Source organism: Globicephala melas, chromosome 12 (assembly GCF_963455315.2).
Source record: "Globicephala melas chromosome 12, mGloMel1.2, whole genome shotgun sequence".
Lineage (NCBI taxonomy): Eukaryota > Metazoa > Chordata > Mammalia > Artiodactyla > Delphinidae > Globicephala > Globicephala melas.
The window spans coordinates 27,894,121-27,910,616 of NC_083325.1; the positions used below are offsets into that span (position 1 = coordinate 27,894,121).

The 16,496-nt window shown below is 45.6% G+C and overlaps 1 protein-coding gene across 5 annotated transcripts in view; it reads left to right on the forward strand.

The window, feature by feature from the left end:
- The window catches only part of SFXN5 (sideroflexin 5), a 116,547-nt gene that overhangs the window by 12,010 nt on the left and 88,041 nt on the right, over nt 1-16,496 (forward strand). For all 5 annotated transcript variants that reach the window (XM_030877554.2, XM_060309135.1, XM_030877560.2 and 2 more), the window contains exons 2-3: nt 742-810; nt 12,393-12,470. In XM_030877554.2, the coding sequence (XP_030733414.1) occupies nt 742-810; nt 12,393-12,470 (147 nt within the window). The remainder of the gene's footprint in view (nt 1-741; nt 811-12,392; nt 12,471-16,496) is intronic.

Sequence of the window (16,496 nt, forward strand, 5' to 3'; positions counted from 1 at the left end):
CCCTAGCTCTGTGCCCTCTCTCCTCCCCTTGAGCTTGGCTTTGCCAAGCTGGCCCTGTCCTGAGGGCAGAAGGCCCAGCAGCAGCGTTGCTTGGTTTCTTTTCATTGTGCTCTAATGCCTGTGGCCTGTTTAGCACAAAGCCCTCCTTTTCCAAGGGCCCTGCTCTGGGGCAAGGATAGGGGAGCTGGCCCCTTGTCCTGGGCCTCACAGCAGCAATCGGGCTATGGGGGAAGGAAGGCCTGAGGGCTGCGAGCTGGGCACCACCGTGTTTGAGTTCCACCTGGGGGCAGTGCCTGTGCTGGACTTTGGGGAGGGACCCTACCTCACTCGAGGGTCCTAAGTAAAGCAGAGAGGCTGTGCTGGGCAGGAGAGACTGGGAGAGGGCTGGGCACCAGACCTCCCCTCCAGTCTGCGTGCTCAGTGGTGCCCGGGAGCTGCTGAAAGGCTTGGCGTAGATCTCAGGGCATTGGGAGCAGAATGGGAGGCACGTGGAAGAGACATTGGGACAGTCACTGAGTGTCTTAATGGTCTTTCTGAGTTGACTTTAGAAAGCCCTCAGACCTGGGAAAGCTGCCCTCAGGTCACTGAGAAGTAAGGCCTCATTGGTGTTCCTCACCCGCTTGGGGAGTCCTGGGGACTGTGGGACACTGGCAGTAAGGATGAGCTGTGGGTAGTGTTCCCCATTGTCTGGAGGACGGAGTACAGAAACTCATCCAGTCTCCTCTCCCACCCCTTCTCCAGACATCCTTCTACGGTCGCTTCAGGCACTTCTTGGACATCATCGACCCTCGCACACTTTTTGTCACTGAGGTGAGTCATGGCTGTCACTCTCGATGGAGACCCCTTGGCCTTTATACCTTGTGACTTTGGAAGGTCCATAGGTCATCTGTGTGTTTGCCTTATACACATTATCTCATTTCATCTGAATCTCACCACATCCCTTCAAGGTAGATATATGTTATTATTATTATTTCAAACTTCCATAAAATTATTACCAAGTACATGGATTGTATTACAAGAGTTCATGCAGTTCAGATGCATTTAAGTAGAACAAAAAAGGATCCTTCATACCCTCTCCCTACACAGTTCCCTCCTCGGATAGGTGAGGCTGAGTATAAGGTATAGTTTACCTTTTATGTGTGAACCATCCTATGAGTTTTGACGAACATATTGCGTCGTGTCCACACCATGCTGAAGATGTAGAACGTTTCTGTCACCCTAGCACATTCCTCATGCCCGTTTATAATCCATCTCCCACACCCCATGCTGAGCCCCTGGCAATCATTCATCTGTTTTCTGTCCCTGCTGTTTTGCTGTTTCTAGAATGTCATATGAGTGAAGTCCTACAGTATGTAGGCTTGTGTGTCTGGCTTCTTTCCCTTAGCATGGTGCTTTTGAGATTCATCTATGTTGTTGCATGTATCAGTACTTCATCCCTCCTGACCACTGAGCAGCATTCCATTGAGAGGATGTTCCAGAATTCGTTTATCCATCCACTTGCTGATGAACACCTGGGCTGTTCCCATTTTCTGATTATTATCAATAAAATTGCTCTGAGCATTCTTTGTGTGGACGTATGCTTTCATTTCTCTTGTGTGAATAACTAGGACTCGGATTGCTGGCTCATACGGTAAGTGTGGTAAGTAAACGTTTAACCTCGTAGGAAACTCCCAAACTGTCATTTAAAGATTGCTGTACATTTTACATTCTCATCTACAATGTTCTAGTTGCTCCACCAGTCCTTGATATTATCAAATTTAAATGTATTGTCAGATTTATTTGAGCCATCCCAAGAAGTGTGTCTTTATATCCTTTGTATTGTATTTACAGATGTGTACAGGAATGCTACACATGTAAAGCAGCAGATATTTATTAAGCATTTTCTGTGAGCAAGGCAGTGTCATAAGCACTTTACATGTAGAAGCTCGTCAGATTAACTCAAAGCAACCCTATGAGGTAGATTCTATTCTAAGTTCCATTTTACAGATGAGGAAACAGACAGACAGAAGTTAAGTCTCATGCACATGGTGCTGGCCAGTGATGGAGCCAGGGTATGAACGCAAGTATGCTTGTCTCCAGAGCCCTTTGCATTCCTGTTCAGGTAACTCAAGTTTAGGGAACCCTCCCAAGATTACTCAGCTGGAAGAAGGCCTGAGCTCCCACTCTGGGTCCCCACATACCCTGAGGCAAGTCATTGAGCCTCTGAGTTATAGCCCCCTGAGTAGACAGCACTTCTCTGCTCATCTTCTCTGTGCTGGGCATTGGCTTGCTTCAACTCTTGGAGGGAAAAGAAGCACACGGCCTGCTAGGTACCTGGACCTAGAACCATTCCCATCGTTCCTGGGAGAGCAGCCCAGTACTAGGCAATGTGGGAATTACCCTGATACGTGATTTCCTCCTGTATCTCAGGAAGGATGAAGGACTCAAGCATTTAACTGGCTGACCTTACCTCTGGATGTACTGCCTCTTAAGGGCAAGGCTGTTGTACTTCTGGGCCCTGTCTAGATTCTCCTAAGGAGTAATCAAAGTGATTCCATAAAAATTTGGAAGAGCACCCAACTAGAGAAACTACTTACCTAGCCTAGGTTATGTGTCTTTCTTGAAAGCTCCCAAACGATGCACAGCTAGATAGAGTTGCAACACAAATCCCGACATAAATGCCAGCTGCTTGATGGAGGAGGCAGTAAAGGCCAGTGCTTATTAAGGGTGGACTTCGAGGGACGTTGAGAGATGGTGGAGGGAGCCTGGGGAGGTCCAGAGGTTCTTCAGGGCTCCCCTGATTAACAGAAGCAGGCAGGGACTTTGGGGGTGGATGGGCAGCTGCAGAGCAGCACACCGCCTGCGCTGTTCACAGGCACCTCTCCAGTCCACCCTCCTCTCATTCCCAGACCATTTCATTTTACTGCTCGCTTCCTGTACCACATTTTTGTCTTCAACTCTTGCATTTTGAAAGGTCCCAGCATTCTTATATATCACTAAACCATCTTTTCCCTATTTCACCATCAGTAAATTTAAAAATCTCATACATTTTTTTTTTACTATTAATTGAAATGTCAAGGAAACTTAACTATTTACTGACTAGGAAATAACCAGTGCAACAGAAATTTTAGAATAGTTTTCAAATTTCACATGTTTCTTCCCCTTATCAAAGATTCTGATAGGCTTCCTGGAAAGAACTAGACCTCTCCCTCCTGCATCCCAGCTGGGAACTGTTTCCAATACTACTTGCTGGCCTTTTGGAAATTTTCTGCCCACAAAAGATCTTCTAGGCCCTAAAAAATCTGGAAGGGCCATGAGTGGGCCCTTCATGCCCTCCCTGGTTCTAGTCAAGGCAGGTTGCTTAGCAAAGCCATTTGCATGGAAACAATGAGAAATTAGAGGCACCAAGAGGAAAGAATCTCTTACCTGAGCCCCTCCCCACAAAACTATGGTGCTACCAGGAGGGCCAGTTCCCCCTTCTGCTGGGCTCAGTCCACAGACCATGGCTTATGTCTTCAAAGCACTTTCTCTCCCAGGGCCCTTGGCTGGTGTCCTGGGAGGGAGCGTGGGGTGGTGGCTGCCCAGGGGGAGGAGATCTGGACAGGCCTGTTCATCTGTGAGGATGGGAGGAGAGTGGAGAACATGAGGAGGTGGCTCTGGAAGCCAGAGTGTCCTGAGGTGGAAAGATCCTGGGCAGCTTGAGCCTTCTGGTGACCCGGTTCTGAGGGGCATTAGCTGAGTCAATGGATAGACGCATCTTGAGAGAGTTTTGCAGCTACTTGTTTGCAATTTATAACAGACCAAGCTTCAAAAAGATTCCAACCCTTGTATGTGTAATGAGGTGGAGCAAATTTTATTCACCATAATTTCTCTTAGAAAGAAGGCTCTCATTGTTCTAAGAATGTCTTGAGCAAGGCTTCAGAAAGGGAGGAGGTTGCCTGCTTGACAGAGGAGGAAGAATTGTGCTTTTTGATCCTCCCAAAGAGAGGAGAGAGAAGGAACAAGAGGGAAAAACAGTGGGAAGGAGAGCGAGTAACCACGATGAACTGGAAGGCGAGTGCCTGGGGGCCCTTTTGAGATCGGTCATACATGCTTGTGAAAGTTGCCGTCCCCTCCGCCATCATTCCTGGGATATTGTCATAAAATCTGCCTGGTTCCTGAAGTCCAGCAAGAGTGAATTCTTTGGAGGGATCTTGAGGGGCTGTGAGTCTACTGCCAGGGTGCCGTGTGTGCAGGATTGGGCCTGAGGAAGGAAACCACCGGGACCTGGCAGAAGCCCTAGCTTTGTCCTTCCACATAGGTCATGGAATTAGATTTAGATCCCTAAGGGCAAGGCTATACCAGCTGACCTCTAAGTTACTTTAGATTATGAACTGAAGATGAAAGGGGTTTGCTACTCTGAATTCAATAATTATTTAAGAGAATGAATGGTTGGCAGATTATCATTCTGAAGCACATAGAAAACCAACTGAAACAGTGTTAATAACACCAACTCATTATTAGTACTGGGGTAGTAATCTGAAACTATTTTGGGTGTATTGTAGGACAGAATAAATCGTTATACTGATGTTGGGAACCAGGGTTCTCACCATGGGAGTAGGGAGATACAAATATGGAGTAGGGGAAAAGACAAAAACTATGTGATGTTGTATTTGAGTTGGAGGTATCAATATGAACTTATGATTTACACACACACACACACACACACACACACACACACTTACATTTATATTTCTCAATTTCCTGGCTCTGTTCACTGAAAGGTCCATGATACCCCAGTAACAATGAACACACTTAGCACTCAGATCTTGGTTTCTAAATACCATTACTTACAAAAAGGACCCAGGGCTTCTTGGAGAGATGGCCAAATCCACACCCAAGGCAAAGAGACTTGCTGCAGAAAGTAAGAAATTGTTCATAGACTGATGGAGACACAGGAACAGGAAGTGGCTGCATCCCACTAGCCACATTTGGGACAATTCGAACATTAAGAAAAAGAAACAATGGATTATAATACATTGAATAATAATAAGAAGAATCCATGAGTCCATAGTAAAATTAAAACTGTGAAAGAGGGAAGCTCATATTCACAGAAGAATGTCAGCTAATAAATGTAGAAGGAAATAAACATTGTGTAATCCTCAACGAAATAACTGATTTTGACAAGGATCATTAGTGGATGCTATTTTCATGAGTAAAAGTTGTTGGGAAACAGGATATTCTTATGCTTTCAGGTAAGTATCACCTCCAAATATTATTTAGCAATTACTAAGGGGAAAAGGTACCTCTACAGTGGAGAGCTTGGAGGACACCCCTTTAACCAGGTTACGAGGCAGCATCACTAACCATGAAAACAGCTGATATTGTGGGCCTCTTGATGTGATGTGGGTAGTAATCTCTAAATATTAAAGTCTAAAGAAGAAAATAAAAACTGCTCCGTATCTCACCTGCAAGAAATAATCACAATTAACATTCTGGTATATGTATATGTACAAAATTAGGATGGTTTGTATAATGTGTATATAGATATAGATATATATGTATCTATATCTCACTCTCTCTCTGTACAGACAGTCCCCAACTTAAGATGGACTTTATGATGGTATGAAAGCGATACACATTCAGTAGAAATCATACTTCGAATTGTGAATTTTGATCATATCCTGGGCTAGTGGGTACAATACTCTCTCATGTTGTTGGGCCATGGAAGCCACAGGTCCCAGTCAGCCACGTGATCACAAGGCGAAACCACCGATACACTTAGAACCATTCTGTACCCACATAACCATTCTGTTTTTCACTTTTATTACAGTATTCAATGAATTACATGAGATATTCAACATTTCATTATACAATAGCCTCTGTGTTAGATGATTTTTCCCAACTGTAGGCTAATGTAAGTGTTCTGAGCATGTGTAAGGTAGGCCAGGCTAAGCTATGATGTTCGGTGGGCTAGATGTATTAAATGCTTTTTCAACTTCAGATATGATATTTTCAGGAATTCCCTGGTGATCCAGTGGTTAGGACTCCGTGCTTCCACTGCAGGGGGCACAGGTTCGAGATGATATTTTCACTTATAGTGGATTTCTCGGGATGAACCCCATCATGAGTCAAGGAAGATTTTTGTGTGTATTACGTATATATATGTATACATACATAAATATATATATATTTAAAATCGTATGTGATATATGTGTACATGGTATATATTGGTTTTTTCCATGTAGCATATCATGAGCATTTTTCCTTGTCATCAAATGTTGTTTCAAAATGTGTTTAATAACTGTATAGTAATCCATCATGTGGCTATTCTCTAACTTAATCATTTTCTCAATTGACCATTTGGGTAGCTTCAAGTCTTTTGCCATTGTAAATAATATTGCAATAAATATCCTTTGTACGTAAATCTCCCCATATTTCTCTTTACTTCCTTTGGATAAATTCCTGAAAGTAGAATTTCTGAATGAAAGGCATTTTAAGGCTTTTGATATATATTACCAAATTGCCCTGTAAATTGTACCAACCTGTACCGAGATTATATCAGTTTATGCTCTCAGTAGCAGTAAGTAAGGATGTCCACTTAAATGCATTCTAGACAGCATCAGATAGTCTAATTTTAAAATTTTTAATGGAATTTTTAATTTAAAAATTTCCAAATGTCAGTACCCTTATACACTTCAGGTTTTTGCCCATCTGTATCCGTTTTTGGCATACTTATTACATTGAACACAGACTTTTTATTTGCTTTTATCATCAATTTCCAGGCCTTTATAATTTTGGGAGATCATGTCTTATAGTATAAATAACCATCCCTGTTAGACTTTTAGGTCTAACAGGTAGGTTGTTTCCTACCATTTTTGCTTTCCTGCAAAAAATAGTCTCCGGCAAATCATTTTTCATTTCTGCTAAATTTATTTTTTAGAAAAAAATTCCCAAGGGTAGGGTATCCAGGCTGGAGACCATGATTGTTTTTATAGTTCTTGGGGTAGCTGTGGACAGATTTATTTTCTAAACGTCTGTACCACCTGTTACACTGCCAGAATTATATGGGTTTACCTCACATCGGTGTCCTGAAGGTGATCAGAGGTCTGCCACAGGGAAACAGAGCTCTCCCCATGTGTCCCTGGTTTCCCCTTCCCTTGGGCCTCCCAGAGGGTAGCTCATGGTTGGCGTGAGCCAAGAACCAATCTCAGCACAGATAACCCCGTGGGTCCCCGGACCGCTGGGAGGGAAGAAGAGAGAAGGGCTTGAGACTCTGCCTGCACAGAAATTATTGGCTTTGGCCCCCAAATCCCACTGCTTGGGAGCCACAAAGAAATGGTTTAAGCTGTGGTTGCAGACAAGGTAAGCATGCGCGGCCCCGCCCTTGTCAGGTGCAAGACTGGCCCAGGTGAGAGCAATCAAATACTCAGCGATCAGGGCAGGACGGGAGGTAATCTGCAGGCCCCGCCCCCCGCCCCCGCTGCCAATTCATTCTCCCCTGACACTCCCCTTCCTTCCTTCCTCCGTCCCTCCCCCCCCTTTTTTTTTAAAGTTCTGCAAGCTTTGAGACTCCCAAACTTTTGACTGCCTGAAATGCCCATGTTTCAATTGCACCACTTTCGCTAAACATGCTCTGCAATTTCTCTGTGTGCAATTTCTCCTTCCCTTTCTTATCTGGGGTGCCTGGCCCCAGTAGGCATCAGCTTTTCAGGATGCAGGCGTTGCTGTGGTTTCTGTGGGAGACCACCCCTCTCAGTTACCGACTGTCATGAGGACAGGAGGCTCTTCTGTGTTCATGTCTCATAGAAATGGCCCAGAGCTGGGATTGAGGGGACTTGGTGTTCCTAGGTGCCACCCACCCACTCTGTGACCCTGGGTGCCAAAATGCCCTTACCGCTCGGGCCCCAAACGTCTCAGAGAAAGGAATGCCTACGTGGTTCTGTAATATTCACACACAGGGGTATTCTCATTCACATCGTGTGTGAACTGGGCATGCATGGCCTCTTGGAATCCCAGGATTCTGTAAAACCAGCATCATCACTGACGGACTCTGGCCTGCTGCTTTGGAACCTGGATCCCTAACCCTGACCATACCCTTCACTTCTCCCCGCCAACTGGCTCAGTCATTCATTTTTGTTAAATGCTCATTATGTGTGGCCCTGTGTTGCTGATGGGCTGGGGTAGGTGTGTCCTGCAGTTCTGCAAAGATACCTAAAACCAGTCCCTTGCTCCCTGCACCTTGCAGTCTCTGACAGATAACATGGGCACATGCTGGTAAGTGGTCGGGGACCTCAGAGAGGTACAAACCAAATGCTCTCTGGCTGTTCAGAGGACGGAGAGAACATTTCTGGAAGATTCCTGGAGAAGATGGCCCTGAGCCTTGAAGGATGGTTGGGGATGGGGATGGGTGGTGGTGGGAACAGTGTGGGCAAGATCAGGAGGTGGGAACCTGCAGGTACCACCTGGGGAGTGGGTGGGTCCTTTATCAGAAGTGAGGGTGAAATGTTTCTGGGTGTTCCTCACATCCTGACCAGGTGCTGTCACTCCCATCCTATATTTTAACATATTAAATATTATAATAAATATTCAAATCATTTTGGCATCCTCCCTAGACAAGCATGGATTATACTCAGTCTGCATTTAGCTTGGGCATGGGCTACAGGGTACCCCCTTCCCTTAAAAAAAGATTAGCTTTGCTTCTGATGACTTACCTCATCTTTCTTTTTTGTGCCTTTCCTTCCTGTGTCCCACCATCCCCATTCCTGTCCGGTAGGGTCTCCTGCCTCTCTGCCACCACCCTAACACTCCATGACTGCCCTTTTGCTTCCTTCTTCCCCTCAGGGCCTTGGGGTGGGACCTCTGTTCGAATTCTCTGCCCTGAAACAGACCTCCCAGGTGCCTGTTTCCTGAGGGAGTTTCCGGAGACCATGCCCCATCAAATACACGTGCTGTGACACTTTCTGGCAGTCTGGTGATGGAGTCTGGGAAGCAACATTGGGCCGTCCCTCCCCCAGCCCAGGGCTCCAGAGAAGGGCCTGCAGCCTTGTCTCCAAGCCAGCTGGGCCCCTCACCATCTTTGCATTGAGGGCCTAGCTGCCTGTTTGTTCCTGGTTGAAAAGACCTCCTACAAAGTTCACCCTGCCATTGACCCCCAGCTTTCCCCATCCCTCTCGAGCGTCACAATGCACTGGGGTGGGAGGAGGGTTTAAAGCAAACCTATCCCTCAAGTCTCCCTGAAAACCATCCCCTTCTCTGCTGTGAGGAGTCCAGCTCCCAGGACAGCCAGCCCTCAGGGACCTCTCAAGACAAGTGGCCTGGGGCCTTGCCTGTCCCACAGAGGTGCTAGGAGCCCCAACCCCTCAGCCTCTGACCTGGGGGGCCAAGCTGAGGCTTAGCAAGGCCCAGAGGCAGAAAAGCACATTCTAGCTTTCCCCAGTCGTGCATTCACAGACTTGTCCTGAGAAACTTTGGATTTGGTTCTTTCTCAGTGCATGCCAAGATCAGGGCTCTTTGCAACTTACTCCTGAGACAAGAGGCCTCCCTTTGATGACCATGTCAAATGAGATGGAATCTGGCCAGGTTCTTAGAGGAACTCGGGAGAATCCCTGGAGTGGGAAAATAATGAGAAAGCGGGGCCATTCACCATTCAGGGTGGAAAGTAGAGCATTCATTGTCGGGGCAGAGGCTGAGGCTGGGAGGAAGCAGGCTTGGGGTGGGGAGCTGGCCGCATCACTAGGAAGTTTTGGGGGGTTGCAGGGACAGCAAGGGTCTGACTAAACTCTGGGCTCGAATACTAAACCGCTCACTTTCCGTGTGACCTTAAGCAAGTTAAAACCAACCATCAACATGAAAAACAAATGTATTAAGTCTAGAAGGAAAATCATCACTTTGCAAGTGGTATGTTTACAGGTGATTAAAATTTTTTTGTGTGCTTTCAATTTTTCTGCCATTTTCTCTAAACAGCATGGATTACTAGTACAACTGGCAAAACAAAAACAAAAAACACAAAGCTATCTGTACTTTGGAAACAAACAGATTCTGGGAAAGGACTCTGGAATTCAGGGATTGAGATGCATATATTTGAAAGGGGAGAGGCAGTGCTTTCTAGCAGTCAGGCTACACCCAAGTGAGACATTTTCCTGGCCCCCTGACAGCCCGGCTGGCTTGTCTGGGCTGGCAGTTAGTCCTGCTGTTTCAGTACAGGAGGTGGCTGTTCATTTCCCATCCTATGTGACCACTGTCAGCCTGCTCAGCAAATGCCGCACGGGGTGCCCTCCCTGGGGCTGCATGCTGCCTTTAGACCAGGGGCTTCTGTTGAGGTCTCTCTGTACTCCCGTCCTTAGCCAGGTTTGTCCCTTGGTCAAAGGGGAACACGGTGGCTTCCCTGGGTTTCTTCCCCCACGATGAGCATCCCTGTTGCCTGGGTTCCTCATCCGACCTTGACATAGGCTGCCTTCTCTCACTGTTGTCACTGTTTATTGCTGATTTTTTGAGGTATAACATACATACAGGAAAATGCACAAATCTTAAGTGTATGGCCTAATGGATTTTGACATGTTTATACCATGTAACCACCAGTCAGATCAAGACATTGAACATTTCCATTATTCCAGAGGGTTCCCTCATGCCCTTTCCAAGTCAGTACCACCACCCCCCCGCCCTGCCCCAAGGTAACACTGTAGTGACCTCTACCACCATAGGTGCATTTTGCCTGTTTTTGAATTTTATATATACTTTATTTATTTAGGCTGCTCTGGGTCTTAGTTGCGGCACGTGGGATCTTCATAGTGGCATGTTTAGTTGCGGCATGCAGGATCTTTAGTTGCGTTGTGGCATGCGTGTGGGATCTAGTTCACCAACCAGGAATCGAACCCTGGCCCCCTGCACTGGGAGCGTGGAGTCTTACCCACTGGACCACCAGGGAAGTCCCATGAATTTTATATATACTTTTCTGTGTTTGCCTTCTTTTGCTTATCATTATGTGTATCAGCCTTCTATTATTATGTAGCAAATCACCCCAAAATTTAGTGGCTTGAAACAACAAAAAGCAATTCTTTTGCTCACTGATCTTCGTTTGGGCAGGGCTTAGAGGGGATGGTTTTTCTCTGCTCCATGCAGCTTCGGCTAGGGCAGCTTGACTGGGGAAGGTCCATTTCAACTGGCTCACTTTCATGGCAGGCAAGTTGGTGCTGACCATTAGCTGGTGGCTTAACTGGAGCCCCCAGGGCCTCAGTTCTTATCCACATGGGTCTCTCAGTAGCCTGCTTGGGCTTCCTTACACTATGATGGCTGAGTTCCAAGAGAGTGAGCATCCCAAGAGAACAAGGTGGAAGTGCAAGGCATTTTTAGCCTTGCATACCTAGCCTCAGAGGTCACATAGCCTCACCTTGGCTATACTCTATTGTTGAGGCAGTCATAAAGGCCTGCTCAGGATCAAGGGGAGGGGACATAGACTGTACCTCTGGATGGGGCATGTGGGAAAGTTCTAGAAGAACATGGGGGATGAGAGATATTGGGGTGCCAATCTGGGGAAGATTCATCCACATTATAACATATATTTATAGTTTGCTTTTTTAAATGAGGTATAATATTTCATTGTGTGCATATACCACAGTTTACTTATCTAATCTATTACTGACATTTGAATGGTTTGCAGTTTGGAGCTGTTTGAAGAGTGTCACTATGAATATTCTTATACAAGTCATAAGGGCTGCCTTCTCTCACTGTTGCTGTCTCTTTAGCTTTTAAGGTTTTAAAAATCATAACAATTCTATCCTTTTATTTTTTTCTTTCCCCATCAGTTACTGTGGCCATATGTATTTTAGTATGTAAATCTCTGCTAGTGTTTTTTAAATGTTGGGAAGAAATTATATAAGTATTTCATAAATATGTTCTCTTTATAAAAACATTGAATATTACAATTAAGATTAAAGTTCCTCCCGACACCGCCTGCCAAGTTTGAGCCCTTTCCTCCTACCCCGAGGTAACCCCTGTCACCAGTTTGGTGGGTCTCCTTCTAGAGCATTTCTGATGCATCTTCTCACATAAATACTCTCATAGGAAATATTATTTTCTATGTGTGTGTGTTTTGTTTGTTTGGTACAACGAACGGCATCATACAACTCTGCAACTTGCTTTCTCACTTAAAAAAATATCTTGGAGATATGGCCATGTAGATCTACTTTACTTTTAAACTGCTGAATAATGTTCCATAGTATTATTATGCCACTGCCATTTAGCCATTTCCCTATGAAAGGACATTTAGGCTGTAGCCTTCTTTAATGTTTTGCGTGAGTCCCATGAACTGGAGGGCAGGCCTTGTACACTGTAAATATAGTCAGTGCTTGATCAGTACTGATGCACCCCTTCAAGGAGAGGGTTGCCGGAGCCCTGGATGTGTGTCCCTCAATGTCCCTTTTCTTTGCCTGCAGAGACGTCTCAGAGAGGCTGTGCAGCTGCTGGAAGACTACAAGCATGGGACCCTGCGTCCGGGAGTTACTAATGAGCAGGTAACTCTGCTAGAGGTGGGGAGGGAAAGGAAGGTGGCAAATTCACCACCCCCTCCCTGCAGCCAGAACCACTTCTCTTCCCTTCAGAATCCACTTCTACTGCTGCTACATCCCTTGTGGACTTCTGGCTTTTTGGAAGGGATATTCAAGTCTCTCCTGTAACCTGGGTCTGGTAGGGAGGCTGATAAGGCTAGAGAGGCCTAAGGCAGTAGTTTGCTGGAGCTAACGTGTGCATCTTTTCCCAATTCCACATTCAGTGACATCACAGTGATGGCTTGAAATCATCCACAATAGGAGAATTTACACCATGGAAATTGGCAAATACTATAAATCAGGACTTTTTTCTCAAAGAATCAAGTATTAAACATTTACCAGCATACCACTACCCAAAAGTTCAGATTGAGGGTGGGAAATATGGGGGAGGATGGTGGGGATGAGGCTAAAACACTGTAATTTCATTTTTTAAAAAAATTTATTTATTTAATTTATTTATTTTTGGCTGCGTTGCATCTTCCTTGCTGCACACGGGCTTTATCTAGTTGTGGCGAGCGGGGCCTACTCTTCGCTGCGGTGCACTGGCCTCTCATTGCGGTGGCTTCTCTTGTTGCAGAGCATGGACTCCAGGCACGCGGGCTCAGTAGTTGTGGTGCACAGGCTTAGCTGCTCCACGGCACGTGGGATCTTCCCGGACCAGGGCTTGAACCCATGTCCCCTGCATCGGTAGGCGGACTCCCAACCACTGAGCCACCAGGGAAGCCCAATTTCATTTTTTTATATCCTGTAGGAACTTGAATTAGAACTAGTTGAAATGTTGATGGTTTTGTTTAGTTTGGGGGAAGGGTAGGGAGATGTAGTTTAGAGCGCAGCTCTAGAGCTCTAGTGACTGTAGAGACAGATGGTTGATGTGCTGAAGTTTTTCTTTTCGTTTATAAGCTTTATTTTAAAATCTATTAAAAATTAATTTCACAGTTTTTTTCAAAGTAATCTATGTGCATAGTTCAAAAAGTCAACTAGTACTAAAACACTTGTAAGGAAAAATAGTATGTTGCCCCATCCCTCCTCAATTCCCATTTCTATTCCCCAGAAGCAAATACTGTTAGCTGTTTCTTCAGTTAGAAACCTATATTTCAAACTAACATGCTTATCTATACCGCTATTTCTCAAGTAGTTCTTTTGTATTATCTATTACGGTAGTTGAGGGTTCAGCTCTCTTATTATTCACTCCCATAAACACATTTCTCTTCCCTACCCTCATCATCCTCCCCAAATAGTTGTCATAGTTTTGGGGTTTATGGATATTCAATATTCACATTATTACAATTATATGAATAATATTACAACTTTGTTGTACATGATTATGTTTCCTCTCCTTTTCGACTTTATGTTTTACCTGGATTTAATAATTGCCTCATTTTTTCTCATTAACATAGTTTTCCTTGTACCATCTCAAATTCTTACTGCACCCTGTAGCAGCCTTTTGATATTTTCAGTGCCTCCTTTCAATCTGAAGACTCCTGTCCTTCAGTTCCATTATTTTTCTCTGAAACTTTCATTTCTGGAGACGACGTCCCTCCAGGCCTTCCTCTTGGTATACACCTTCATTTTGGTGGAACACCTCTTCTGGTGGCTTCCTGAAAAAAAAGGCAAATGGGAAGAAAATTTTGAATCCTTTTAGATCTGAAAAAAAGGTAATTTGTAATTGTAATTCTGCACTCAGCTTTAACTGACAGTTTGGCTGAGGAGAAAATTCCAATTTTTAGGTTGATAACCATTTTCCTTCAGAATTTTGAAGACATTGCTCTTCTGGCTTCGGGTCTAGCTGTTGAAAAAGCCAATGCTATTGTATTCCTGATTCTTTGCAAGTGACCTGTTTTCTCTCTTTGGGAATGCTTAGGATCTTCTCTTTATCTATACAGTTTATTTCTAAAATTCCACAATGCCATCTCTTTTAAAATTCATTATTTTGGGTTCCTGGTGACCTCTTTCAATCTGAAGACTCCCATCTCTCAGTTCTGGCAACTTTTCTTGTACTGTTTCTTTGATAATTTCTTCTCATTCTGGAATTCCTATTAGTCAAATATTCAACATCTTAGATTAACACTCAGATTTTCTTTTCCTTTTTTTCTCTCCTATTCCTTCACTTTGTCCCTCTGCTTGGCTTTACAGGAAATTTCCTTGAGTTTATATTCAACATGTCTATTGAATTTCTAACTTCAGATAGTATAATTTTAATTTCTGAGAGCTATTTGATTGTTTCTTTTCTTGGTTCTTTTTAACAGGATCCTCTTCCTGTTTTGTAAATACAGTATCTTCTCATTGGTCTGCATTCTGGAAGCCAAGTAGGGGAAGGAGGCTGGAGTCCCAATATTCACTTTGCAGATTTTCATTAATTTCCCTGCTTTTAGCCTCACCTGCTCCCGCTCTCCACTGGGCTAGTGTTCCCAAGTCTGGAGTCACTTGGATTCAGTTTCTCCAGAAGATTGATAAACTTCCATTGTCTGGGGGATACAGGTGAGGGCGGTAAGAGTCACCTAGCTGTGTGGGGAAGGCCGAGGGGTTCTACAGCTTTGAATACAGATTTTCAACCAAATCCCTGTGTTTAGCCCTATGATTAACTCTTTGTTCCTGGGGTTCTTGGTCCCTCCAAGTCCTGAACTTTGCTGGTGCCCTGGGGGTGGTGGCCTGGCTTCTTTTTATTTTAAGATTTTTTTTTTTGATGTGGACCATTTTTAAAGTCTTTATTGAATTTGTTACAATATTGCTTCTGTTTTTATGTTTTGTTATTTTGGCCACGAGGCATGTGGGATCTTAGCTCCCCGACCAGGGATCAAACCCGCCACCCCCTGCATTGGAACGTAAAGTCTTAACCACTGGACCACCAGGGAAGTCCCATGGCCCAGCTTCTTAAGTGTGCCTTCTGCGGGCATTGAGGGGAGGCTTCCTCCTCTCTGCTGGATCAGTTACTAAAACTCTACTCATCCTCCATCCAAAACATGTTGCTGTCCCTCCTCTGCTGTTGTCTTCTCTTCTGTTCCGTTGGTGACTCTGTGAGACACCGCCCCTGCCTTCTAGCACCTTTAGGTGCAAAGCCCAAGCTGAGGCCCTGTGCTGCCACATGACACACTAGTACCTGGTGGGGTGTTCCATAGGGTGGGTAGCTAAGCCGTCAGCCCTCCCCAGTCCAGTTTGTTTCACTATGTATTTATGGAGCACCTACAGGCCAGTGTTGGTGCTAGGGCCTGGGGAGAGAGGAGGGGAAAAGCTAGAGGAGGGTCCTGCCTCGTGGACTCCCCAGAATCTAGGCAATGACAGTGAAAACACATGATGCTGTGGGAGAGCAGAGGGAGGAGTAACCTGCTCAGACTAGGGGAGTCTGGAAGAGATTTCTAGCCTGAGACTTGAGGGATGAGTAGGGTCTGGTGAGGAGGAGATGGTGGATAGGAGGAGTCCAGGCGAGGAAGCACATCATGGACACAGAGAGGATGGGGCCTCCAGAGGAAGGGACAGGCGAACGTGCTGGACTGCAGCCCACAACGTGGAGGGAGGGCAGAGGTGCCAACAGAGGCAGCCCCTTGGCCGATGTCCTTGTGCGGGGCCCTGGAAGTGACGTGAGCTGCTGCAGTGCTGGTAAGGCAGGGTCCATCTTCAGGTGTCTGTGTTGCCTGCTGAGTTGGGGGCAGCCGTCAGCAGGGAGGGCAGGCTTGGATCTCCCCATTCCTGAGCGTGGTGCTGCCCTCTGGCCGTGGGCACTGAGGAGCCTGGGTGGTGTGACCTGACACGCCCCTCTCTAGGCCAGAGTAGTCCTCAGACTGTGGCAGTTCCTCGTGGACCTGTCAGGGGTGGTCCAGCCTCCGGGTCCTTCCTGATCCTGTGTCTGCTCCCAGCCCAAGCTCCCCTCTAGCCTGTCTTCACCCCTTGGGACTCCTTCCTGCTTTCAGAGTTTGGGGAATGAGGCCATGTTTCCCCTCTTTGCTCCCTTCAGTAGCTTAAAGCTGCCTGTCTTGTTTTCTGGGCCTCCTTTGTTTT